The following is a 27565-nucleotide window of genomic DNA, read 5'->3' on the forward strand; positions in this document are numbered from 1 at the left end:
CAGAAAACCAAGAGTAGGAGTAAATGGGTCATTCTCACGCTGGCAGGCTGAGACTAGTGGGATACTGCAAGGATCAGTTCTTGGGGTCCCAGTTGTTCACAATATATATCAATAATTTGGAGGTTGAGACCAAATGTAATCCTTTCAGATTTGCAGATGATATAAAGCTGAGTGGAGATGTATGTTGTGAGGAAGGTGCAAAGTGCCTTAACGAGGATTTGGACACACTTAGTGATTGGGCAAGAACATGGCAGTTGGAACATCATCTGCAAATCTGAGAGCTTAACCACTTTGTTAGGAGAAGCACACGTTCAGAGCATTTCTTAAGTGATAAAGCATGAAAAGTGTAGGGGCACAAACGCACCTGGGTGACCTTGTCAATAAGTCACTGAGAACTAATATGCAAATACAGCAATCTATTAGCAAGGCTAATGGAATGTGGCCCATTATTGAAAGAGGATTTGAATACAGGAGTAGTGAAGTCTTACTTCAGTTGCTTAATAGCTTGGTTACACCATAACTGGAGTACTGTACGGGGCGCAGTTTTTTTTCTCCTCATCTCTGTAAAGATATTATGGCCACAGGAGTGCAACAAAGGTTTATCAAACCTGTTCCCGGGATGATGCAGACTTCCAATGAAGAGAGACTTGGCAAATCGGGCCCTGTATTCCATATAGAGTTTCCAGGAATAAGCGACCATCGCATTGAAACATACAAAATACATTAAGGCAAAGCCTGGGTGGATCTAGGCAAGATGCTTCCCTGGTTGGAGAGTCTAATATCAGGGAGCACCGTTCAAAACAAGGGAGGTGCCACTGGAATCTAAGATGAGATTATTTTACTCAGAGTTGTGAACCATTAGAACTCTCTACCACAAAGGGCCGGCTCAGTTTTTGAGTATGTTTGAAGAAGATAGTGATGGATTTCTGATTAACAGATTTATGGGAATGAAGGTGAGTAAAAGGCATTAAAGTGTTCATTTAGTCATGGCCATTGTGTATGGTGAGGCAGGCTTGATGGGCTGAATGGCCTCCTTTTATTCCTAAGCACAAGACAGGTTCTTCCTCACCTCTAATAAAGCTTAACTTTCTGTCCCTTCACATTTATACCATCTGCTCATGGAAATCCTTTTCTTTGTCTACCTTATTTAAAACTGCCATAATCTTGTACAATTTTATCAAATCTCTCCTCAACCTCCTTTGCAGCAAGGAGAGCAATGACAGTTTCTCTGGACTAACCTTGTATATAAAATGCCTGATCCCTGGAATTATTATGCCTCAAACCCCCAAAGAACCTTACCTCCATCCTTAAAATTGGTGACTAGACTGAATATTATAGTTGTAGCTCAACTAGAGCTGCTTAAAGTTCAGCTAACTGCTTTATTATTCCTGCCTCACTTATGAAACCTCAGATTTCGTACTTTGCTAATTACTTTCATAATGCCCTGCCACCTTCAAGGATCTGCATCTTTGAATCCCCAGGCCCCCCTTTCTACAGACACCTTGGAACTATGTCGAGAGTGTGGTGTTGGAAAAGCACAGCAGGTCAGGCAGCATCCAAGGAACAGCAAAAGCCCTTCATCCTGTTCCTCGGATGCTGCCTGACCTGCTGTGCTTTTCTAGCACCACACTCTCAACTCTAATCTCCAGCATCTGCAGTCCTCATTTTCACCATGGAACTATATCCCTAGCCAGTGTTTTATCTAAGTAGTTACCATCGATTGTACATTGACATATATGTGTTGTAAACCTGTGCTTTTAGTCCTCCTTTGTCAGCTTCTCATGTGGGGCTAGTTCCGTCTCTAATACCCTCATTATTTATGTGCTTTATTGGTCTTTGCTACTTCACTATACTGGTGTTCATCTCCCTGCTGATTTAATCTAAACGCTCCTGACCACCAGTGAACCTCTCTGTAAGGATATTAGGTCGCACCTTCACAGGACTGGAACCAATCTGTTGTCTGTATTTGAGAGATCAGCAAAGCTAATCTTTAAGAAGAAGAATTTTAAATCCCAGAAGTGCAGCTATCAGAATGTTATTGTCTGGCTGTCAGCGGTCTTCACTACTCCCTGTGTACATTCTTAGGAGTAACCTGTTTTCAAGAGGATTGTGTAAGACTTCTTAATCATTTATTGCAAAGAAATTTTTAAAATTTTGTGTGAAATTATAGAGCCCATTAAACTTAGAAAATGTATTCACTGACTCAAAGTTTAAACAGATTTATCTATATCAAAAGAGTGTTTGGCTTTGAACACTTTATATTACAGTGCAAAATTTGGAGAAATCTTGGCAGTGGTAAAATGATACTTCAGTATTTTGATGTGAAGGCAAATGGGTAAATATTTCTGTCGTTCTTTAGAAGAACAAGGTTTTTGATTCTTTTTCAGTGTCAATTGCAGTGAAAATAAACAAGTGATGTACTTATTGTGACCATGCAATTTGTTACATGGAGTTACTTTCCATTGTCAAAAAAAAGTTGCATAAAGATTCCATATCTGTTTGCAAACTTTCTGTTGTTTAGAATGCTGCCAAAAAAATCAGTCCATTGCTAATGATGATTATAGAATCTGTACAATCAAAAATTAGTTCCCTATTCTCAGCATTGTGAATTGTGCCCTAATTATTTTTGTATTTATTTTGATGCAGTCATGTACTTGTGGTCCTTTTGATTTGTTGATTTTTTTTTTTTTAATCTGCTCGACAGGAACAGAGACAGCTAACCCGAGAAAATGTACAACGCAAGCAAGCTCGGACTGGTGAAGAACGAGAGGAGGAGGAAGAGGAGCATGTCAGTGAGAGTGAAAGTGAAGATGAGGAAAATGAAATAATCTACAATCCCAAGAATTTGCCATTGGGTTGGGATGGCAAGGTGAGCTTAAAGAAAAATGGTCAATGATCACGCTTGATGACTAAATAACAAGCCAATAGAATGTTGTAGGAACTGAATTTTAATTTTGACTTCGGAGGTTCTAGTGAATCCCATTTTAATCTGTATACCGAGTAATCCATGTTCTGCTGTCCTTTTATCTCTCCATATATGCTCATGGTTGCTATCAAAACATGTTTATGAAATTTGATAAAAAAAGGCGCTTAGTTAAATCTATACCTCAAAAGGTTAGGAATTACTTAGTGGAAAGAGGGAGAAAATCACTGTAAAAATGTAGAACCATAGTATATTTTCTATTTCATAATAGGACCTGATAATTGATCAATGAGGAATGTTCCTCCTCACCTTTGAAATTGAGTACTGCGCAGAGCAAAGTAAGTGTACTCTAAGTACAGTAAGCCCTTGAGTAGTTAATTATCTTCGAAGGGAGGATCCAAAAAAGGAAAGTAAATTTATGCTTTTTTTCCAAGGAAACCGACGCTAAAGACCAGGTATTGCATTCCTGAAGATGAACACTGAAGTCTGATCCAGAATGCCTGGCACGGATTTCTAGTATTAGGAACTTGGGAACAAGAGTAGGCCATTCAGCCTTCAAACCTGTTCCGCCATTTAATTGGATTGTGGCTGATCTGTGGTCTAACCCCATCTACCTGCCTTTGTCCCATATCCCTTAATATCTTTGAATAAAAAATTAATTATCTCAGATTTATAATTAACAACTGATCTGGCATCCACTGCCATTTGTGGAAATTCGTTCCAAACATCTTCCCCTCTTTATATATAAAAGTGCTTCCTAACATCTCTCCTGGCCCTAATTCTCACACTGTGCCCTATAGTTCTAGAAACTCTAACCAATGGAAATAATTTCTTATCTACTGTCTTTTCTTGTTGTTATCTTGAAGACTGCGATCAGATCATGCCTTAACCATCAAAATTCTAGAGCTAACAGGCCTAATTTTTGTAGTCTTGCCTCATAACCTAAGCCCTGAAGTCCAGGTATCTTTCTTGTAAAACTATATAGTACTCCTCCAGGCCAGTATATCTTTCCTAAGATGTGGTGTCCAGATTTTCTCTCTGTACTCCAAGTGGGGTCTCCCAGGATTTTCTATAATTCTACAACTTTGTGTTCAAGTCCTTTAGAAATAAAGTTCCTTAAAAGTCACATGTAACCCTTTCTTCTCAATATTGTAGTTTGAAAACTCAAAAGTATTATCATGACACTGTGGCATATCTAATACAATTAAATATCAAAAGCTATGTGTTTAATATGACATGTTGATATTTCAATATGCTTTAGCAATTATTTCCCACTTGTAGGATTCAGCAACCAGCAATGTTACAGACCACCAGTAGATGGCAGAGCTAATGAATTTATAATTCAATATGTATTATTTTGCATTGTATTTTTATCATTTTGGTTTGTTGTGACTCTATACTTTCCGTTTCAGCCCATTCCATATTGGTTATACAAGCTGCATGGTTTGAACATCAACTATAATTGTGAAATCTGTGGAAATTATACATACAGAGGACCCAAAGCATTCCAGCGCCATTTTGCTGTAAGAATAATGAACTTCATATGGAAACTATTGACCTCTGAGGGTTTTCTTTAAACTGGTTGTATTTTCCCTCTCCTGTGCTGTACACTAACTCCTGGACAAGGGACTAAATATTATGGTTTTTTAATTCTATTTTTCATTGGCTTCTGGTGAAATACCGAGGTTTCTTGGGCCACTCCCATGCAGACCTCTTCCCCTGACACTTTGGGAAACTTCTGCTTGTTGTGCCTTGAATGGGGAATTGCATATCTGGGATCTTAATGATTTTATTCTGAAGGTGACAGTCTATCTGAATTGTAATTTTCCTTATAGCCTTTCCTTAAACAAGGTTCCAGTTAGACCTAAGAGGCCACGGAGAAAACAAATTGCTTCTAGACTCTCTGCATGTGTTCTAAACTCTGTGGGAGTGACTTTAGTCCCCACTTCCTGTAGCAACATGGCATAAATTGGCAGCACCAGGGTCCCAGGTTCGATTCCAGCCTCGGGCGACTGTTTGTGTGGAGTTTGCATATTCTCCCTGTGTCTCCGTGGGTTTCCTCCGGGTGCTTCGGTTTCCTCCCACAATCCAAAGATGTGCAGGTCAGGTGATTTGGCCATGCTAAATTGCCCATAGTGTTAGGTGCATTAGTCAGAGGAAAATGGGTCTGGGTGGGTTACTCTTCAGACGGTCAGTGTGGACTGGTTGTAGAAAAGGGCCTGTTTCCACACTGTAGGGAATCTAATCTAATCTAAAATCAATCATATGGAGGTTGCAATTAATTTAGTCATGAGTATGTTTTGTCACGAGCTCAGAGAACATAGACCCATGGGAAGGTGCCTTGTCTTTGCTTTGCAGTTATGTGGAGCTCCATCAGTCTACTCTTGGTAGTCAGTAAAGTAAGGATATGTGTCAACAACAATTTTATTCAGCAGCACCAACTTAGCAAATAGTCTGCTCGCTGATGCTTAGTTTGGGTTCTGCCTGGCCACTCGGCTCCTGATCTCAATAGTTTAACGTAAATATGGACAAAAGAGCTAAATTCCAGAAGTGAGGTGAGAGTGACTACCCTTGATATATTAGCCGCATTTGACTCTTCCTGTTCGTTAACTTATCCAGAGACCTTTTAAATGTTGTAATTGTACCAGCCTCCACCACTTCCTCTCACAACTCATGCATCACCGTCTGCACAAAGAAATTGGAGGGAATGGGAGCAGTGGGGTCTGGTCTGTTCTGTTCTAGACGGAGTCATACCTAGCACAAAGGAAGATAGTTGTAGTTATTTGAGCTCAATTATCTCAACCGCAGGACATCTCTGCAAATGTTAATGTGTTACAAATCTAACCCCATTATTCAATATTGAAGAGAGAGAGAGACAAAGCAAAATTACAGATCAGTTATCTCAACATAATTGGAAGGAGAATGCTAAGGCTTATTACAAAAGACTTGATAACAGAGCACTTAGAAAGCCTTAAAGGGATTAGACAAAGTCAGCACAGGTTTATGAACAGGAAATCATATTTAACTTATGCACTGGAGCTGTAACTAGTGGAATAGATAAGCAGAGAACCAGTGGATGTTTATTTGGATTTCTTAAGGTAGCACATAAGAGGCTAGGAGGCAAACCTAAAGTACACAAGGTTGGGGGTTATATACTAGTATGAATTGAAAATTGGTTACAGACCTGAAGCAGAGTGAGAATGAACCAGTCTTTTGCTTGGCTTGTGGTGTCCTGGAGAGATCAGTCTTTGGGCCCCAGCTATTCACAGTATCTGTAAATAATTTGAAGTAAGATACCGGAATTGGAGTGGTGTGGGCAAAGTCAGAAGACACAATTTTTATAGTCCAACAGGTTTATTTAAAATCACAAGCTTTCGGAGTGCTTCGCTTTCATCAGGTAAAGTTACAAAAGCACCTAACGAAGGAGCAGCCCTTGAAAGCTTGTAATTTTAAATAAACCTGTTGGACTATAATCTTGTCTCATGTGACCTCTGACTTAATAAATAATTTGGATGAGGGAATCAAATGCAATATTTCCAGATTTATTAATGGCAGAAAACTAGGTGGGATTGTAACTTGAAGCAGGCACAAGGAGGCTTTGGGGTGATGTTGCAGTGTGTAGGCAACAAATGGCCAATGAAGTGTAATGTGGATAAATGTAAAGTTTTATACTTTGTTGTGAAAATCCAAAAGACGGAGTATTATTTGAACAGTGATGTATTAGGAAAGATGGATGTACAAAAGGATCTCAATGTCCTTGTACACCAGTCAATGAAAGTGAACAGACAGGTGTAGTAAGCAATTTGGAAGGCAAAACATCTCCTTTCACTGCAAGAGGATTGACTCCAGAAGTAGGGATGTTTTATTGCAGTTATACAAGGCCTTGGTATTATATGCAGTTTTAGTCTCCCTACCTGAGTAGATATAATTATCAGAGTGCTGCAAAGTTGATTTTGGCTGATACTGGGAATTAGTTTTAATATTAAAGGAATCAAAGACATATGGAGAGAAAATGGAATAAGGGTTTAAGTTAGAGGATTGGTCAAAATCATATTGAATGACAGAGTAGGCTCGAAGGGACAAATGGCGTTCTTAAAGCAGTATCCTAGGCCCAGCCATCTTCAGCTGCTTCATCAATGACTTTCTCTCCATCCCAAGGTCACTGATGATTGCACAATTGTCAGTATCATTTACAACTCCTCAGATACTGAAGAAACCTGTTTCCAAATGCAGCAAGACCTGGACAATATCTATCTTTGGATTGACATTTGTGCCATTTAGTATCAAGTAATGACAATCTCGAACAAAGGGGATTCTAACCATCCTCAACATTCAATGTGATTACCATCACTGAATCTCCCATTACATCCTGGGATCCACCAATGGCCAAAGACTGAACTGCGCTCACTTTATATTGACTGTGGCCACAAGATGCTAGGAATCCTGCAGTGAGTAACACACCTCCTGATGCCCCAAAATCTGTCCACCATTTACACGGTGCAAGTAAGGAGTTGATTGAATACTCAATACTTGCCTGAATGATTGCAAGTCCAATAACAGTCAGGAATTTTTACACTATCCAGGATAAAGCAGCCCACTTAACTGGCACCAGATCCACAACAGCAACGCACAGTAGCAGCAGTGTGTACATCTACAATATGCACAACAAAGAAAAATCACCACAGCTCCTTAGACAGTACCTTTCAAACCCATGAATATAACTAGTTAGAATGACAAGGGTGGTAGATACATGGAAACACTCCAAGCTGCTCACCATCCTGACGGGAACAGCCTCCCTAATGGAGTGTGTCTACCTCCAGCACAGGTACAAAGCAGTTCAAAAACGCAGCTCACTACCATTTCTCAAGGCAATTTAGGATGGACAACAAATGCTGGCCCAGCAGGCAATGTCTATATTCCAATGAATGATTTTTTAAAAAAGAGATCAAGAAATCTTGGCTGCAAGGATCACAAAGATATGGGATTACTGTACCTTTCAATGATGCATTATCACAGCCTGATTTTTGATATCAGTACCACTGACATTGATATGATTGAATAAATTGTTATGCACTTTTAAAACCGAACTGGTAACCAAATCACAGCCAGCTGCTATTCAGTTAATGGCATGATGTAGATAGTTTTAGGTTTGCTCAAGTTTCCTCAATTACTTACCAAATATGTGAATTTTCTTGTACAATTTCTAGGAATGGCGCCATGCCCATGGCATGAGGTGTCTTGGAATCCCGAACACGGCACATTTTGCAAATGTCACCCAAATTGAGGACGCTGTATCCTGTAAGTATTCTTCTATCAAATACTGGTTTAAAAAAAATCACAGGTGAACCTTCACTAGTTCAAAGTATATCCTAGAACGATTATTAATCATTTATCACTGCTTTCACTGGTTGTATTAATCCTGAATAGCCACCAATATCAGACAATTCATACTGAGCCTTTGTCTTTACCAGAGGCTGTGATTACAGAGGCATTGCTTCAAATGAGTGGAATTTTTTTGTGATTTTTGCGATTAGGTGCTTTGCCTAAAGTTAATAGACCTTTTAAATTGAAATATGTTAACAATTGTACAGAGTTATTACTTTCTGTAGCCTTTTATAGTTTTACCGTCCAACATCCATAACGGTCAGATAATTTTTAGCAAGAATGCAGCTGCTATCCCCAAAGCGTATTTAAAACCATGGGAATGCTGGAAATATGCATCAGATCCATCAGCATCTAGAATGAAAAGGCAAGTTAATGATTCATGCTGCTTATTGGTACATCTGTCCATTTGTTCTGTGGATTATTGATTTTCCAATATTGCAAATATTTCCAAGTATCACCACTTATAAAACAAGTTTCAGAAAGAAATGGAACATTGGTCCTTTATAATCATTACAGGTTATTGAAAAGATGCTTTATATTTCTCTAAGCCAATAGTTAACAGCAAAGTTTCTTTTATAGACATCCTTTTTAATTTTCTACTTTTCAACAATCCAAGAAGGAAACAAGTGACAAGCAGCTTCTTAGAACTTGCATGAGAAAATAGAAGACAATATAGTATTTCAGAAATGTACTCTGGGTACTAATCTACTACCTAATTATTTTTCTACCTTAAATCCTAATTCCTGAAAATAAATAATTGAGAAATTGGAAGATATGCTACACGTGAATTATATGTTTTAAAAATTGTCAAATAATTTAGTTTCATTCCTTCAACAAAGTTCACTTGTGGTCCTTCTTTCTAATCCTTTTTGCTCTGCAATTTTGTGTTCTTGTATGCAGCTTATTGACAAATAAGAGTTCACATTCCTTTCTAATTAACACAGTCTCAGAAATCACTAAATTATAGTAGCAACAACTGAAATGGTCGTCTTAGATTTGTCCATTTGGGATACTGCATCTCACCAAAGTAAACCCTGTTTTGAAATGCTGCTGCACAGTCATAAGACTTTCCTCTTCACTGCACTTCTTTTTAAACACTCATTTCACCAGGGCCTTGCATTCCCTGGTGGGGTTAGCATTGTGTAAGATGGGTACTGAGCTTCTTGAAAGCGGGAAGTTGTTGGTTAAATCCATACTGTGATTTAACAGGTCATAACAATTGAGGTGGAAGTTTGTTTAATCTGTCTGTTATGTGGAATTTTTGGAATTTTAATTTTAAAATTATATTCCATCTTTCTAAATTCTTTTTCATGAAGTTTGCTGATTAAATTGTCTTCTTCAAAACAAAAGCTAACCCTCCCTTTCCTATCCCTTTCCAATCCTAATTGCTACTTGATATTTTGATTCTTCACCATTCACCCAGAATGGCAAATGCATTCAAGAAATAAATGGCAGAATTTCTTTTCTCGTTTTAGTCTCAAATCATTGACTGGCTGTTTTTGATGTTCTTAAAATCCAGCTTCTCCATTTTTGTCTGTTGTTATTTCTGGTACCTAAACAGTCGCAGAATACAAAACGCATAAATTCCACTGTGAAAATGCATGATGAGGGCAGCCATTTTGAAAGCTAGTCAGAGGAACAGACTTGAAAAACACTAGATTCATTTGTTCATTTTTGTGGATATGAAATTTTCTGCTGAAACAAAACACTGCTAATTTTATTTGCTTGTCAGTGATTAATTTGAATCATTGTGCTACCTGTTCCCATTCCATATTTAATTTAACTTTTAAGTCAAACAACGAGTTGCATGCATTTGAACAAGCTTTGACTTCAGACAGTTTTGTATTTTTTTGTGACTGGTTGAGCAGAAATACTTCATGCTGCTGTTCTATTTGGACAGGAACAGTAATAAGTTTCTTTTTCCAATTAGTGTGGGCGAAACTGAAGCACTCAAAGGCCGCAGAGAGATGGCAACCTGACACAGAGGTAATTTTATGTAAATGAGCTGTTTGAGGGGTGAATGAAGCATATTACTTACTGCGTTTACTTGCTGCAAGTTCTGCTTTCGAAGTGGTTGAGGATGGCCCAGCATTGAGTTATGTAATAATGCAAGCAGGAGAACTCAACTGAAAACAGTAGAAATTTATGATGTACACTCAGTCCCCATTATCCACGAGTAAGAGGCCATGGACTTCCTCTGATAACCAATGTAGATATCACCAAGGCCTTCTCCAATATACCCAATACATCTCCAAATAACATATGTATGCCCCATAATGTTTAAATACCTAAAAGGAACATGCTACTTTTTAAAAAAAAATAGCATGGAAATGCACATTTAGTAAGAGTAACTGAGAAAGTTAAAAACAATTGTAGTATGGCATGCTCATAATGATTGTGACATTGGCAGCAAGACAGGTAAATCTGGTGAGGAGGGTGAAGTTAAAGATATTTAACAAAAAACAGCTGTTCGAGCTAGGAGTTGGAGGCTAAGAACAAGATAGCAGTGGGGAAGAGGCACTGGGATTGTATTCTTCTGGCTTTGTGGCTGGTTTGGCTTTTGTAACAAATATCGTTAAGGGGAGCTGTGATGCCTTTTTTTTCTTTTAATTCTTATTGAGCACATTGTATAATTCAGTTGAAATTATGTGTGTGACTATACTCATGCAGAGGAATACATCCATATGTGCTCCAGCTCTTTTGGAGACATTTCAAATCATTTTGGTGCAATGCAAAGCCTCTGGGGGGAAAACAATGAGGTTGGTTCTGGGGCTAATTTGCAAGGGCACAGATCCACAGGTAGCAAATCGACAGATAGCAGGCTGCTATATCTAATCAGCATCAAAAAATACATGATCGTTACTTACATTATTGGACATTATATAACACGGATCAAAATCCAGACATGGAAGAAATTAGAACAGAAATGATAACTGCTGTTACAATGAAACAGTAAGTGGGTTTAATACCCAATAATCAGATTTTGAAGTACAAATGTCTTGGAGGGCATTGGAAAGATTAAAGGTGAAGCTGGGGAAGGTGAGCTGCTTATTCAAATAAGTTGTCTTTGTTTAGGCGAGTTGGTCGCAATGTTTGAATGTTCCACTAAAGAATTCAGGTTATATTTATCCTTCAATAAAACATCATGCCTACAATTTGATAACTAGCTTGTAATAGAAAGGCCAGTTACTTTTACATAATTCTAGGTATTTTTAAATCAACTTTTTGAGATTACATTATACAGTTTCTGGGCAGGGAGACTTGAAAGAAGCAGGGACACTACCACTGTACAACAAGGGTCTTTTGAAATTATGAAAATTATGAAAATTCCCAATTTTCAATATTTCCTCAACAATATTCAGAATTGTCACAATATCGTGCAACATGTACAGTACAATGCCTGTTTTAGTTTGAAAATTTCTTGTTGCCAACGGTTGGCTGCTTTCACTGGAATCAGTGTCAGCCTATTCCAGCTATCTTTACTAATTAGGAAACTGTAGGCACTTTCATAATTTCCTGGCAATGTAATTTCTGTGTAGTAGCCAGTCTGAGAAGTCATCTGTTCACAAAACCCACTTATTCAAAAAATGTCGCTTCCTCCCACCCTGTTGTGTTATGAATGCAGCTGCAGTACATTCAGCTGTTTGTTCTTATTTAGCTTACCAGCTTGTTTTTGAATCTAGTTCGCCATTTATGTTTGGTATTTGTTATAGGAAGCATTTCCTACTTTGATGCCCATTCACCTTCTAATTTAACATGAGTGTTTGTGATTTAGAGCACTCCCCTGTTGAATGGCCTAAGCTATTTGAAACACTGAGTCAGTTGATTTTATTTAGATCTGCTGATGTACACTTTATTGATCTTTGGTAATTGAATTGATCCTCACTAATCTTTATGACTCAGTTTCTGTAAATTTTACCAAACTTGCTCATTGACAGTCTGCCAACTCAGTGGCTCACAGTGCCAGGGCCGTGGGTTTGATTTCAGCCTTAGGTGACCATCTGTTTGGAGTTCCGCAGGGTGCTCTGGTTTCCTCCCACTGAGGTGTGCAGATTAGGTGCTTTGGCCATGCTAAATTACCCCGTACTCTCTGAGGATTGGTAGGTCATGTGGATTAGCCAAGGAGAATTTGTGTTGGGGGGGTTGGGGCACTTGGGTGTGGGTATGGGTGGATGTTCTTCTGAAGGTTGGTGCAGACTTGATGGGCTGAATTGTCTCTTTCTGCACTGTATGGATTCTATGATGCAGTCTTTGAAAACTGATGGAAAAAGTTGGCATTTCTTCAAAACTAGCTTCTTAACTAAACCACAAACTGCTTTCTTCCTGCACATGTTTGTGCCTGTCACCATATTCATTCAGCATTCACTTGGGCTTTGGGAAATTGGAGTCGACCAGCTTTGTGTAACAGGGCAACCATCTGCTTAGTGAGTCTATAGTGGTTTTGTAACATCTGCACTATAGTCCATATCCTGTTTCTCAATGTGGCAAAACATTTTTTTATATTTGAATGTAAAATATAGTGAAGTCAAAAGTAGTTTTAAAAGCCTTGCTCTTAACATAGTTCCTTCTGATGTCCTTGGAATGTCCCCAAATGCTGCACAGTCAAGGTGGCACTTTTCACATATGACCATGGTTATATTACAGACGAGCAAAGCAAGTAATTTGCAAGCACCTGTAAAGAGCAGTTAGGTGGATGGCTAGTTAATCTGACTGATGCTTGAAACTCGGTTTGCTCAGACACCAGGAGAGTTTCTCTTGCTCTTTCTCACATTGAGCTGAGATATCTCTTGCATAAATCTGACACCTTGGTTTAACATATTGCCCAAACAATGACCCCTCTTAAAGTGAGCTCCAGAGAAGTGCTAGTATTTGGCTATGTGATCAAGTAATGGATTGAGAATGGAAGTTGACTTTTGATACTGGTTAGTGCTACCAACTGAATTGAATTCTGTGACTGAGATGGTAAGTATGGTCATTCTTTTGTGGTCTAAATTCATATTGCGCTGTACTTGTTTTTAAGTATTATGCAAAGTTTCTGAAACATGGAATTTAACTTGCAATCTCAATAAACATTGAGAATAAAAGCAGAATGCTTTCAGTAAGACAGTGTTTTAAATGGTTATTTGTATTCTTAAATTACAGGAAGAATATGAAGACTCAAGTGGAAATGTAGTTAACAAGAAAACGTATGAAGATTTGAAACGACAAGGGTTGCTCTAAAATGTAACTTTCAGAACTTTGAATGATAACTTGTTGGAGACATGAAACAAAGATGCTTTGTCTAGATTCTCTTCTCCCCCTCACTAATTCAAGGACTGTATTTTGTGTTGTCCATAGTTTTTATCAAACTCAAAAGGCTGTAAAAAAATGTGATGCCTGACATCAAATCTGATGGAAATATTTAGCTTTGCAAAAGTGGTATATTTTGTAACTTCTTGTGGATTTTGCTTTATGTCTGTAAAAACAAGTATGGAAGAAGAGTTTCTATTCTGACCAGGAAACTAGAAACTCTTGATGGTGGACTTGCTAAGTTTTAAGATTAGGCTTAAATTTGATGAACAATATAATGTATAGTAAGCAGTGTACGTTGTTTAAAAACAAGTTCTTCGTCCTGTACTTTTATTGTCACCTTTCCACAAATCTGTTTCTGACATTTTCTTCACAATTTAATAAAGAAACGTTGTGACTTTTTTATTATCCTCAGATCTGATTTTAAACTTGTTCTGTTTGCAACATATTTGTGGAAGCATTTAACTGGGTACAGAATTTAATGGCAATACAACGGTGAATGGGTGTTCTGTTAGGGTGTAAATACAGAATACAGCAATTTACAGAAAGGGCATGCCATTGTTGTAAATTGCTGGCCAGTTTGAATTCCTCTAGGGTGATAGCATCATAACTTCCCGCTGCACCACAGCTATTCAGCCTGTCAGACCCACGCTAACTCCACTCTCTTGCCCTTTTTCCATAAACTTGCAGTTTTCCTTCCCCCTTAAGTGCAAATCTGACTCCTTATGTAAAGCCAAAATCGAACCTTCTGAAAAACAACCTTTTAGAAGGTGCATTCTGGATATTAACCACTTGGCACAATAAAAAAAAGTTCTTGTCCAGTCACCATTTGGTTATGTTGCCAAAACTGTGCATTCAGGTTTTCAATCCTTTTGCCATTGAAAGTAATTTTCTCCATATACTTTGTCAAGAACCCTCAAGATTTTCAACGCATCAGATTTTCTGTCATTAGCCTCATGAAAATGGGAACTTGTCATCAGCTTCACCATGAATTTGAAGAAATTGTTACATTTGTACTATTAACTTGCCACCTAATGTCAGGGTTGATGCATGGCAACCCAAGGACCCTGGAAAAGGATAGCAATTCATTCCTGAAGTGCCACTTAAATGTTCCAACCCAGAAAATAATGAAAGAGCAAGTATTGGCCATTTAGCGGCTTAAACCTGTATGATTAATTCAGATATTGGTTCTTCATCTCCTCAACAATGTTTTCCGACACTATCCCCATCTATCTTGATGTTATTAATATCTAGAAATCTGTCAATTATTTGAACATTCTTAATAGCTGAGATTTCCTATGGAATTCCAATGATTCACTGACCTGAATGAAGAAATTCCTCCTCAACTCTGCCCTTAATGTCTTCCTCTTACTTTGATGCTGTGTCTTGTTCTAAATTCTTCCATGCCTGAAATACCTGCCAACCAGGAGCAACAACTTTTCTGCATTTAACCTGTTTAGCTCTTTAAGAATGTTTGTAAGTTCCAATGGGCTGAATTTTACAATATTTTGGCTGTGTCAACTTTGCTAAATTTCACGAAGGTTTCTCTCCATAAAGCCTAGCAAGATTTCTCACACTGTTGACCCAAACTCACCTCACCTCACCTCACCTCACCACTCCCCATGGTACCCTTTTTGTTCAATGATAGCCAATTGTGTCACTTGTCTTCACCATAAGAACTTGTCACTCACCAGATATCTTGGAACTGACTGACGTAGCTGCTGTTCATGCCATTTTTAAATGCTGGTCAAGTGCTGAGTGCCTAGAGTTACTGTGCATGGTTTGTGACCTTTTCTATGAATGTGGCAGGCAGGAGGAAATTGATGCCCTGCTGTGAAAATGGGGTCCTGGGGGTTTTGGTTGATGGAATCATGCAGAGGAAGGGCAACGTCTTTTCCCCTGGTGCTGGTCGAGGAGGCCATGCCTTTTTACCTGGTAGCATCTTCAGAGGTCACTATTAGCATCAGTGTGATCCCCATGGTCTGGAGGAAATCAGTGACCATATGTGCTCTGGCAGAGTAGGTTCTACCACCTGCTACATCACAATCCTTGCACTTCTGCTCCTGCACCCACCTCCCACGAAGGCTTATGCTCTACTGCTCTCACTATTGCCTGTAACATCTCACTGCTCTCTTCCATTCTACTGCCCCCATTCCCCCAAACCACCTGCACCGGCTCTAATAGCAGCATTTCCCAGTAATGTCTTTGCTGTTGCATGCACCTCTGAAGTCCATGCATGACAGTAGATTCTCAATGCAGAAGTCATTCATCATCGCACCTATCACGTGCAGAGCTTCCCTGCAATTATATTATAAATGTGTTTGGATGAGGAAGTGGAGCCAGCCTCACAGACAATGGATAGTAGTTCACCAAAAGGTTCATTACAAATAATATATGAAGCTGCTTTGGCAGGATGTATCAGAATATGAAAAATGCAACCACAAATGGTAAATAGATGTTTTACATGGCCAAGATTTCATAAAAATGTGCAGTTCTGTAAACATGTCAGTAGGAAAACCTCAACATGTAATTAAACCAGCACTTTTGATACTCTCACCAGTTTTTAAAGAACCAGTCAAGTGTTAGAAGATTGTGTTGGACCATTACCAAAGTCAGTCTATTCTTATGACTCCAGAAGTGACAAACTAAATCCCAGCAGTTATTCCTTAAGGACCTGTCCAGTTAAGGTATTGATTGAAACGTTAACTCTTTTTTTAATTCATTGTGAAAGAATATTTTCCTGGAGATTATTAGCAGTTTGGGTATAATACAGTTGAAATAACTGTGTATCATTCACTAACACAGGCAGCTTTGGAGCAGTACCATCAGGCTCTCAAAAACACATTTAAGCCATACTTCATGAATGCCCACAGAATTAAGAAAAGATTAAACTTCTTGCTATTTGCTACCACAGATTTCCCCAACTGGGTTTCATCCATTTTAACTGATCTGTGATTATTAGATTAGAAGTCAATTAAAATTAATTAGGAAGATGTCCCAAACCAAGAAGACAAATTCTCATTATTGAATTATGTTTTGGATGTAGATTTGCTCGCTGAGCTGAAAGGTTCATTTCTGGACATTTCGTTACCTTACTAGGTAACATCTTCAGTGGACCTCATTGCTTCACATGTGAAGCAATGCTGAAAATTCCTACTTTCTATTTATATGTTTGGGTTTCTTTGGGTTGGTGATGTCATCTCCTGTGGTGATGTTATTTCCTGTGGTGAAGTCACTTCCTGTTTCTTTTCTCGGGGGGTGATAGATGGGGTCTAACTCGATGAGTTTGTTGATAGAGTTCCGGGTGGAATGCCATGCTTCTAGGAATTCTCTTGCATGCCTTTGTATGGCTTGTCCTAGGATGGATGTATTGTCCCATTCGAAGTGGTGTCCTTCCTCATCCATACGTGAGGATACTAGTGAGAGAGGGTCATGTCTTTTTGTGGCTAGTTGGTGTTCATGTATCCTGGTGGCTGGTTTTCTGCCTGTTTGTCCAATGTAGTGTTTGTTACAGTCCTTGCACGGTATTTTGTAAATGACACTAGTTTTGCTCATTATCTGTATAGGGTCTTTCAAGTTCATTAGCTGCTGTTTTAGAGTGTTGGTGGGTTTGTAGGCTACCATAATGCCAAGGGGTCAGAGTAGTTTAGCAGTCATTTCTAAGATGTCTTTGATGTAGGGGAGAGTGGCGAGGGTTTCTGGACGTGTTTTGTCTGCTTGTTTGGGTTTGTTGCTGAGAAATCAGTGGACTGTGTTCATTGGTACCCATTCTTTTGAATACGTGGTATAGGTGATAGGTGTAGGATAAACAGGCAGAAAACTAGCCACCAGGATACCAGGGCCACAAAAAGACATGACCCTCTCACTAGTACCCTCACATACGAATGAGGAAGGACACCACTTCGACTGGGACAATACGTCCATCCTAGGACAAGCCAAACAAAGACACACATGAGAATTCCTAGAAGCATGGCATTCCAACCGGAACTCTATCAACATACACAGAGAGTTAGACCCCATCTACCACCCCTTGAGAAAATAAACCGCAGGAAATGACATCACCAACCCAAAGAAACCCAAACACACAAATAGACAGCAGGAATTTTCAGCATTGCTTCGCATGAGGTCCACAGAAGACGTTACCTAGTAAGGTAACGAAACGTCTGGAAATGAACCTTTCATCTCAGCGAGCAAACCTACATCCAAAACCTCAACCTGAGCTACAAATCTTCTCAAAACTTGCTAATTGAATTATGTATCCGTGTTTCTAAAAGGTTAACTGAGGCATGTAAGATAGCAGAAGAGCATTTGAACATTTCACAAGTAACAATGAAAGAATGGACAGATAAGCATTCAACACCTAGGACATTTGAAGTAGGAGTTGAAATATTGGTTTGTTTGCCTTTTGCAAGGTGAGCTTATGAAAATGAAATTCAGTATTCCAACAAAGTGTGGGTGGTTGGTAAAGTGACTTATCTGTTAAATACTCCGAAATGTAGGAAAGCAAGTCAGTTATGTGAAATAAACATGCTGAGATGGCATCGTTGCAGGGAAGCAGGAAGACCATGTTTGTCAGATGGTAGTTGTAGTGGATAACCCACAATAAAAATGAGGTGGGAGGAGAGATAGACAGTTCTCAAAGCAAGCCTCCTACTATTTGATTGGGTTGCACTAAAGACAATTCTATTTGGGGCAAGGACAATAAGATCTTGTAAAACTATTTAGTAAATATAAAGTAATCTGTAGATGTACACCTGGAAACATTATTATGTTAGCGAGGCATGATATGGATATAGGAGAGTCATAGAGATGTAGAGCATGTAAACAGACCCTTCGGTCCAACCCGTCCATGCCAACCAAATATCCCAACCCAATCTAGTCCCACCTGCCAGCACCCGGCTGATATCCCTCCAAACCCTTCCTATTCATATACCCATCCAAATGCCTCTTAAATATTGCAATTGTACCAGCCTCCACCACTTCCTCTGGCAGCTCATTCCATACACATACCACTCTCTGTGTGAAAAAGTTGCCTCTTAAGTCTCTTTTATATCTTTCCCCTCTCACCCTAAACCTATGCCCTCTAGTTCTGGACTCCCCGACCACAGTGAAAAGACTTTGTCTATTTATCCTATCCATGCCCCTCATAATTTTGTAAACCTCTATAAGGTCACCCCTCAGCCTCCGACGCTCCAGGTAAAACAGCCCCAGCCTGTTTAGCCTCTCCCTGTAGCTCAGATTGACAAGTCGCCAGGCCTGGACCAGATTTGTCCTCGGCTGCTTTGGGAAATGAGAAATGCAATTGCTTCACCACTTGCGAAGATCTTTGCATCCTTGCTCTCCACTGGAGTCGTACCTGAGGACTGGAGAGAGGCAAATGTAATTCCTCTCTTCAAGAAAGGAAATAGGGAAACCCACAGCAACTACAGACCAGTAAGTCTCACGTCTGTCGTCTGCAAGGTCTTAGAAAGGATTCTGAGGGATAGGATTTGTGACCATCTGGAAGAGCATGGCTTGATTAAATGCAGTCAACACGGCTTTGTGAGGGGCAGGTCATGCCTCACAAACCTTATCGAGTTCTTTGAGGATGTGACTAGAAAAGTTGATGAGGGTCGAGCTGTGGATGTGGTGTATATGGACTTCAGCAAGGCATTTGATAAGGTTCCCCATAGTAGGCTCATTCAGAAGGTCAGGAGGAATGGGATACAGGGGAACTTAGCTGTCTGGATACAGAATTGGCTGGCCAACAGAAGACAGTGAGTGGTAGTAGAAGGAAAATATTCTGCCTGGAAGTCTGTGGTGAGTGGTGTTCCTCAGGGCTCTGTCCTTGGGCCTCTACTGTTTGTAATTTTTATTAATGACTTGGATGAGGGAATTGAAGGATGGGTCAGTAAGTTTACAGACCACACAAAGGTTGGGGGTATCATTGACAGTATAGAGGGCTGTTGTAGGCTGCAGCGGGACATTGACAGGATGCAGAGATGGGCTGAGAGGTGGCAGATGGAGTTCAACCTGGATAAATGGGAGGGGGTGCATTTTGGAAGGTCGAATTTGAAAGCTGAGTACAGGATTAAGGATAGGATTCTTGGCAGTGTGGAGGAACAGAGGGATCTTGGTGTGCAGGTACATAGATCCCTTAAAATGGCCACCCAAGTGGACAGGGTTGTTAAGAAAGCATATGGTGTTTTGGCTTTCATTAACAGGGGGATTGAGTTTAAGAGTAGTGAGATCTTGTTGCAGCTCTATAAAACTTTGGTTAGACCGCACTCGGAATACTGCATCCAGTTCATGTCACCCTATTATAGGAAAGATGTGGATGCTTTGGAGAGGGTTCAGAGGAGGTTTACCAGGATGCTGCCTGGACTGGAGGGCTTATCTTATGAAGAAAGATTGACTGAGCTCGGACTTTTTTCATTGGAGAAAAGGAGGAGGAGAGGGGACCTAATTGAGGTATACAAGATAATGAGAGGCATAGATAGAGTCGATAGCCAGAGACTATTTCCCAGGGAAGAAATGACTAACACGAGGGGTCATAGTTTTAAGCTAGTTGGAGGAAAGTATAGAGGGGATGTCAGAGGCAGGTTCTTTACGCAGGGAGTTGTGAGAGCATGGAATGCATTGCCAGCAGCAGTTGTGGAAGCAAGGTCATTGGGGACATTTAAGAGACTACTGGACATGCAAATGGTCACAGAAATTTGAGGGTGCATACATGAGGATCAGTGGTCGGCACAACATCGTGGGCTGAAGGGCCTGTTCTGTGCTGTACCGTTCTATGTTCTATGTTCTATGTAACTCTGGCAACATCCTTGTAAATCTTTTCTGAACCCTTTCAAGTTTCACAACATCTTTCCGATAGGAAGGAGATCAGAATTGCACGCAATATTCCAACAGTGGCCTAACCAATGTCCTGTACAGCCGCAACATGACCTCCCAACTCCAGTACTCAATACTCTGACCAATAAAGGAAAGCATACCAAATGTCTTCTTCACTATCCTATCTACCTGCGACTTTACCGCCCTTCATAAACAGTGGCACCAAGGTTGCCAACCTCCAGTCTTCTGGCACCTCACCTATGACTATCGATGATACAAATATCTCAGCAAGAGGCCCAGCAATCACTTCTCTAGCTTCCCACAGAGTTCTCGGGTACTCCTGATCAGGTCCTGGGGATTTATCCACTTTTAACCATTTCAAGACATCCAGCACTTCCTCCTCTGTAATGTGGACATTTTGCAAGATGTCACCATCTATTTCCTTACAGTCTATATCTTCCATATCCTTTTCCACAGTAAATACTGATGCAAAATATTCATTTAGTATCTCCCCCATTTTCTGTGACTCCACACAAAGGCCGCCTTGCTGATCTTTGAGGGGCCCTATTCTCTCCCTAGTTAACCTTTTGTCCTTAATATATTTGTAAAAACCCTTTGGATTCTCCTTAATTCTATTTGCCAAAGCTATCTCATGTCCCCTTTTTGCCCTCCTGATTTCCCTCTTAAGTATACTCCTACTTTCTTTATACTCTTCTAAGGATTCACTCGATCTATCCTGTCTATACCTGACATATGCTTCCTTCCCTTTCTTAATCAAACCCTCAATTTCTTTAGTCATCCAGCATTTCCTATACCTACCAGCCTTCCCTTTCACCTTGACAGGAATATACTTTCTCTGGATTCTTGTTATCTCATTTCTGAAGGCTTCCCATTTTCCAGCCGTCCCTTTACCTGCGAACATCTGCCTCCAATTAGCTTTCGAAAGTTCTTGCCTAACACCGTCAAAATTGGCCTTTCTCCAAGTTAGGACTTCAACTTTTAGATTTGGTCTATCCATTTCCATCACTATTTTAAAACAAATAGAATTATGGTCGCTGGCCCCAAAGTGCTCCCCCACTGACACCTCAGTCACCAGCCCTGCCTTATTTCCCAAGAGTAGGTCAAGTTTTGCACCTTCTCTAGTAGGTACATCCACATACTGAATCAGAAAATTGTCTTGTACACACTTAAGAAATTCCTCTCCATCTATACCTTTAACACTATGGCAGTCCCAGTTGATGTTTGGAAAGTTAAAATCCCCTACCATAATTACCCTATTATTCTTACAGATAGCTGAGAACTCCTTACAAGTTTGTTTCTCAATTTCCCTCTGACTATTGGGGGGTCTATAATACAATCCCAATAAGGTGATCATCCCTTTCTTATTTCTCAATTCCACCCAAATAACTTCCCTGGATGTATTTCTGGGAATATCCTCCCTCAGCACAGCTGTAATGCTATCCCTTATCAAAAATGCCCCTCCCCCTCCTCTCTTGCCTCCCTTTCTATCCTTCTTATAGCATTTGTATCCTGGAACATTAAGCTGCCAGTCCTGCCCATCCCTGAGCCATGTTTCTGTAATTGCTATGATATCCCAGTGCCATGTTCCTAACCATGCCATGAGTTCATCTGCCTTCCCTGTTAGGCCCCTTGCATTGAAATAAATGCAGTTTAATTTATTCGTCCTACCTTGTCCCTGCCTGCCCTGACTGTTTGACTCACTTCTGTTCTCAGCTGTACCTGTCTCAGATCGAGCTCTTTCCTCACTATCTCGCTCGGTCCCCCCCCACCTTACTAGTTTAAATCCTCCCAAACAGTTCTAGCAAATTTCCCTGCCAGTATATTAGTCCCCTTCCAATTTAGGTGCAATCCGTCCTTCTTGTACAGGTCACTTCTACCCCAAAAGACATTCCAATGATCCAAAAATGTGAATCCTTCTCCCATACACCAGCTCCTCAGCCATTCATTCATCTGCTCTGTCCTGCTATTCCTGCCCTCACTAGCTCGTAGCACTGGGAGTAATCTAGATATTACTACCCTTGAGGACCTCCTTTTCAAATTTCTGCCTAACTCTCTGTAATCTCCCTTCAGAGTCTCAACCTTTTCCTTTCCAATGTTGTTGGTTCCAATGTGGACAATGACCTCCTGCTGGCCCCTCTCCCCTGTGAGAACATTCTGCACCCTCTCTGAGACATCCTTGACCCTGGCACCAGGGAAACAACACACCATTCTGCTTTTTTTCTGCTGGCCACAGAAATGTCTGTCTGTACCTCTGACTACAGAATCCCCGAACACAGTTGATCTCTTGGAAGCTGACATACCCCTCGTTGCATTAGAGCCAGTCTCAATACCAGAAACTTTGCTGTTTGTGCTATGTTCCCCTGAGAATCCATCACCCCCTACATTTTCCAAAACAGCAGACCTGTTTGAAATGGGTATATCCACAAAAGACTCCTGCCCTAGGTGCCTACCTCTCTCACCCTTCCTGGAGTTAACCCATCTATGTGACTGTATCTGAGACTTTCCCCCCTTCCTGTAACTGCAATCCATCACATACTTTGCTGTTGCAAATTCCTCATCGCTTCTATTGTCTCTCCAACCGATCACTCGATCTGATAAGATTTACTTCCAACAGCATTTATGGCAGATATAATCCGCAGTAACCCTTAAACTCTCTTTAAACTTCTACATCTGACAAGAAGTACACTGCAAAGGCCATTTTTGCTCCTTCACAATCTACAGACCCAGAAAATCACACCGTCTTATTCTTCTACAAACACTGCTCAAGGTTAAATTAATAGTCAGTACTGGTAAAACAGCATCCTTATCTGCGATGATAAATCATCACAGATGGAAACAACAATTCAGTAGGCGTTGACTTCTCTCTTCAATCTGTCCTCAGAGAACAGTCCCAACATCCCATCAGTTGGTCTGATGGACCTCCACTGCAATCCCTCTGTGGGAAAAATACCTTTTCTTCGGTAAAGGGGGATAATTGCACACAATAATTGAATTGTCATAACATCAAGCTTCTAGATAACTAGATGGGGTTAATGTTTAAAAGATGTTTCTTCTTGCAGGAACTGGAACTAGGGGACACAGTTTAAAAATAAGCCCTGTTAAGGTTGCAACAAGGAGAAACTTTTCATAACAGAAAAGCTTTGGAAGTCTCTTCCCAGAGTGTAATAGAGACAAGGTTATTGAATAATTTTTAACGTGGAGGTCGGTGGATCCTTGACTAACAAGGGTGTCAAATGGTGACCGAGCGTACATCAGAATGTGGTGTTGTTGCCAAAAACAAATTGCCCTGATCATATTGAATGGCAGAGCAGGCCAGAGGGGCTGAATGGCCTACTCTTCTTAGAAATCGACTATGCTTGCATATCAAGAGTATAAAAGGTAAACATGGGAAAAAATATGGAAATCTGAAATGCAAATGAGAAATACACAGCAGGGTAAAATGCAATGTACAGCTGTAGGATGAATTGGGTGCATGGGGGTAGGGTGGGGATGGAGGATTTTGATCTGGAAATCCCATCACCTCCCAAAGCTCCACCACTCATTGATTTAAGTCAGACACTGAGAAAGTGTAGGCTGACCTTTCCATTCCTGGGACAGCTGAGACCCCTGCAATGACCTTGCAAGGCCCTCACCCTGCTGCCTCTGGTAAGCTACCAACAGCTTGGGGCTCGGTGGGTAGAGGTTCTGGGTTGTGCAGGCCGCAATGTCTAAAGCCTGACTGGCTGGTGGCAGACCCACTGTCGCAGCCATTAAGTTCAACCCCAATGTCCAAAAGGAAAAAGTAAATGTTTCAACTCCAAATAACCTTTCATCGTCAAGTCAGAACAGATCTATCTACTGTGTACTTCCAACACACAAAGAGCATAAATATATTTTGGAAGATTGCACAGGGGCATTGGGGAAAAAGAAATTCTAAGTATTACTTTATATCGCAGTGTTTGAAGATGGTAAGTTTTCTATCGATGCCCATGGAAGGAGCTTTCATTCTCTTTATAAAGGTTGTGATATGGTTGCACAGTAGCCAGTTCATCTAGTAATAATATTGACAATATTGAGTCCCAAAGTACCCTCGGGAAAAGTATGGCGTCATATGACCAATTACTTTTTGATTGTGGTGGAGGAGATTTATAAAATGCACATGCCTCATTGTATTGACTAAGTATGGTTTTATTTTGTACTCTTAAAAGGCAGTGTTAAGCAATTTATTATGCTGAGATTTACTGTTACAGTTGGCAGTGGATGTGCTAAGGATTTAATTAAAGCACCATTGACCAAAAACTGTTGGACTCTGGGGTTTGCACTGTTACAATTATGAAAGTTGTGTGAGCGCAGAGTAGGCATGTTATTGCCTCTGGGGGCTCTCTATAATTATATAAGGATGATTCTTCACACTTGCTTACCAAAAAAGGAAATAAGGCAGCCCCACAATGATCAGCCACTGAGTCTGTGCTATGCTTTTTCAGTGGAAGCAGCTGTAGAATCAGGCCAATCAATTACTTCCCTAAAGAAACAACACTGGAAACATTGACTCATCTGGTGCCATGAAGGAAGTAATGAGCACTGTCCTTTCTTCTTCCACCAAAGAGAAAAAGCCTTGCATTTATTGACATTTTCTAATCAACCTGTTCAGAGAAGTTATTACACACTTCTGGAGCTGGTGGAGGACGTGAACTCAGGATTCCTGACTTAGAGGTAGGGAACACAGCCACTACCATATAAGCCCCCATGACTTGCATTTATGTGATATCTTTCAAATGTCACAGCGTATCCCAAAGCACTTCACAACCAATGAAGTACTTTTAACAAGCAGATACTGGTAATAAGGGGAAAAAAACTGTCAGTTTGCACATGGCAATCTCCTGCTCACAGAAAGGTGATGTTGAGGGATAAATCTTGATCAGAATGCTGGGAATAACTCCCCTGCTCCTCTGCAAAGCAGTGCCACAGGATCTTTTACCTCCACCTGAAAGGGAAGACGGACTATTTTAAAGTCCTATCTGCAAGAGGGCACCTCTGATGGTACAACACTCTCTCATTACTGCACTATTAGTCTTGACCTTTCTGCCTTTCAGCCTTTTGCCTTCCAAGAGGTGAAATTAGTTGTGCACTAAAGTGAACATTTTGTCAAACTTCTTGAAGACTATTGACAGAATAGGTGCTGTTCCTTCATCAAGCATCGTTTCAACATTATTTCATACTGGAAACAGTTGACACAAGGCTGAATTTTGACATAAACTTGGGAATCCAATATGAGAGTAATTTCTAATTTATTAATTGGGAAGTGGGCAATGTCAGTATTTGTTGCCCATACCTAAATGCTCTTGAGAGGATGGTAATAGGCAGCCACCTTGAACTGTTGCTGTCTGTTTGGTGAGAGTACATCTAGAATGGTTTCTAGAGGAACTTCCAGGATTTTATCCAGCAATAGCAATGGAACAGCAAGAGAGTTTCAAGTCAAGATGGTTTATGGCTTAGAGGGGAATGTGCAACATGGGTGGTGTTTCATATACATTTGTTGCCTTGACCCCTAGGTGGTTCAGTAGTTGTTAGTGAAGGAGCCTTGGTGAATTGCTACAGTGCATCTTGCATGCAGTACACTTGACTGCCAATGTGTACTCGTCTGGGGTAGGGGGTAGGGGAGTGAATATTTAAGTTGGATTCTCTCTTTTTGGAAATGGTCATTCACTTGCAGTTGTCTGGCACAGATGTTACTTGCCACATAAGAGCCCAAGCCTACATGTTGTTGAGGTCCTGTTACACATGGACACGGACTGCTTCAGCATCTAACGTATCACAAATGACGATGTCCATTGTACAATCATCAGCAAACATCCTCACTTCTGATTTTATGATGGAGGGCAGTAACCAAGGATCTCCTTTAAGAATGTCCAGCACTGAGATGGTTGGTGTCCAATGACCACACTCATCCTCTTTTGTGGTAGTTTTGACTCCAACTGGAGAGTTTTTCCATTGATTCCCATTGGCTTCTATTTTGCCAGGACTCTTTGATAATATAATACCAGTCACTCTCATCTTCCCACATAAATTCAGCTCATTTGTCCATGTTTGAGTTTAGGTTCTAATTGGATCTGGAGTTTGGTGATTCTGGCTGAACCTAAATTGAAAGTCAACAGTTTATTGATAATTAATGGTCGAAATTTCCAGAGGTGTTTGAGATCCGTATCTCCAAATAGCTTCAACAAACGAAGCTGCATCTGAATATTATTTCAATGAGCAAGACACACTGCAGCACAGAGGAATTACGCAGTGCAGAGGAAAATCACCTATCCCATGTATTCAAAAAGAATAGGTACCCAATGAACACAGTCTGCTGATTTCTCAGGAACAAACCCAAACAAGCAGACAAAACACGTCCAGAAACCCTAGCCACTCTCCCCGACATCAAAAACATCTCAGAAATCACTGTCAGACTACTCAGACCCTTGGCATCATTGTAGCCCACAAATCCACCAACACACTAAAACAGCAGCTAATGAACTTGAAAGGCCATATACAGACAACAATCAAAACTAATGTCATTTACAAAATACCATGCAAGAACTGTAACAAACACTACATTGGACAAACAGGCAAAAAACTAGCCATCAGGATACATGAACATCAACTAGCCACAAAATGACATGACCCTCTCCACATACACATTCTGACAAGAGACAGCAACCGGAACTCTATCAACAAACACATTGACTTGGATCCCATTTATCACCCCTGAAAAAAAGAACAGGAAATGACATCACCACAGGAAATGACATTACCAAAGAAACCCAAACATATAAATAGAAAGCAGGAATCATCAGCAGTGCTTCGCCCGGAGGCCCACTGAAGATGTTACCTAGTAGGGTGACAAAACGTCTGGAAAAGAACCTTCCAGCTCAGCGAGCAACCTACAATAGAACCTCAACCTGAACTACAAATCTTCTTAAAACTTGCTAAGTTTTTCTTTTGCACTTGCATTGTGAGTGTTCACAATACTTTTTCTTATAATGATATATATATATATATATATATATATCTACACATATAAGTTATTTTTGATTTTAGAGATTTGAACTGCAACTAGTGGCATATGGGTTTTCTGTGTCTTCAAAGGGGGTTTAATGTTGAAGTTGTAAG

The 27565-nt window shown here is 40.2% G+C and overlaps 1 protein-coding gene across 1 annotated transcript in view; it reads left to right on the forward strand.

Moving 5' to 3' along the window:
- sf3a3 (splicing factor 3a, subunit 3) overlaps nt 1–14011 on the forward strand; it is a 37512-nt gene extending 23501 nt beyond the window's left edge. The window contains exons 13-17 of the mRNA XM_087976874.1: nt 2705–2869; nt 4336–4446; nt 8131–8221; nt 10239–10294; nt 13451–14011. Coding sequence (XP_087833000.1) covers nt 2705–2869; nt 4336–4446; nt 8131–8221; nt 10239–10294; nt 13451–13528 — 501 coding nt within the window. The 3' untranslated portion in view covers nt 13529–14011. The remainder of the gene's footprint in view (nt 1–2704; nt 2870–4335; nt 4447–8130; nt 8222–10238; nt 10295–13450) is intronic.
- Nucleotides 14012–27565: the final 13554 nt, after the last annotated feature.

Source organism: Chiloscyllium plagiosum, unplaced genomic scaffold (assembly GCF_037043375.1).
Source record: "Chiloscyllium plagiosum isolate Xiang-an unplaced genomic scaffold, Cpla_swu_hap1 HiC_scaffold_30, whole genome shotgun sequence".
In the NCBI taxonomy this organism is placed as follows: domain Eukaryota; kingdom Metazoa; phylum Chordata; class Chondrichthyes; order Orectolobiformes; family Hemiscylliidae; genus Chiloscyllium; species Chiloscyllium plagiosum.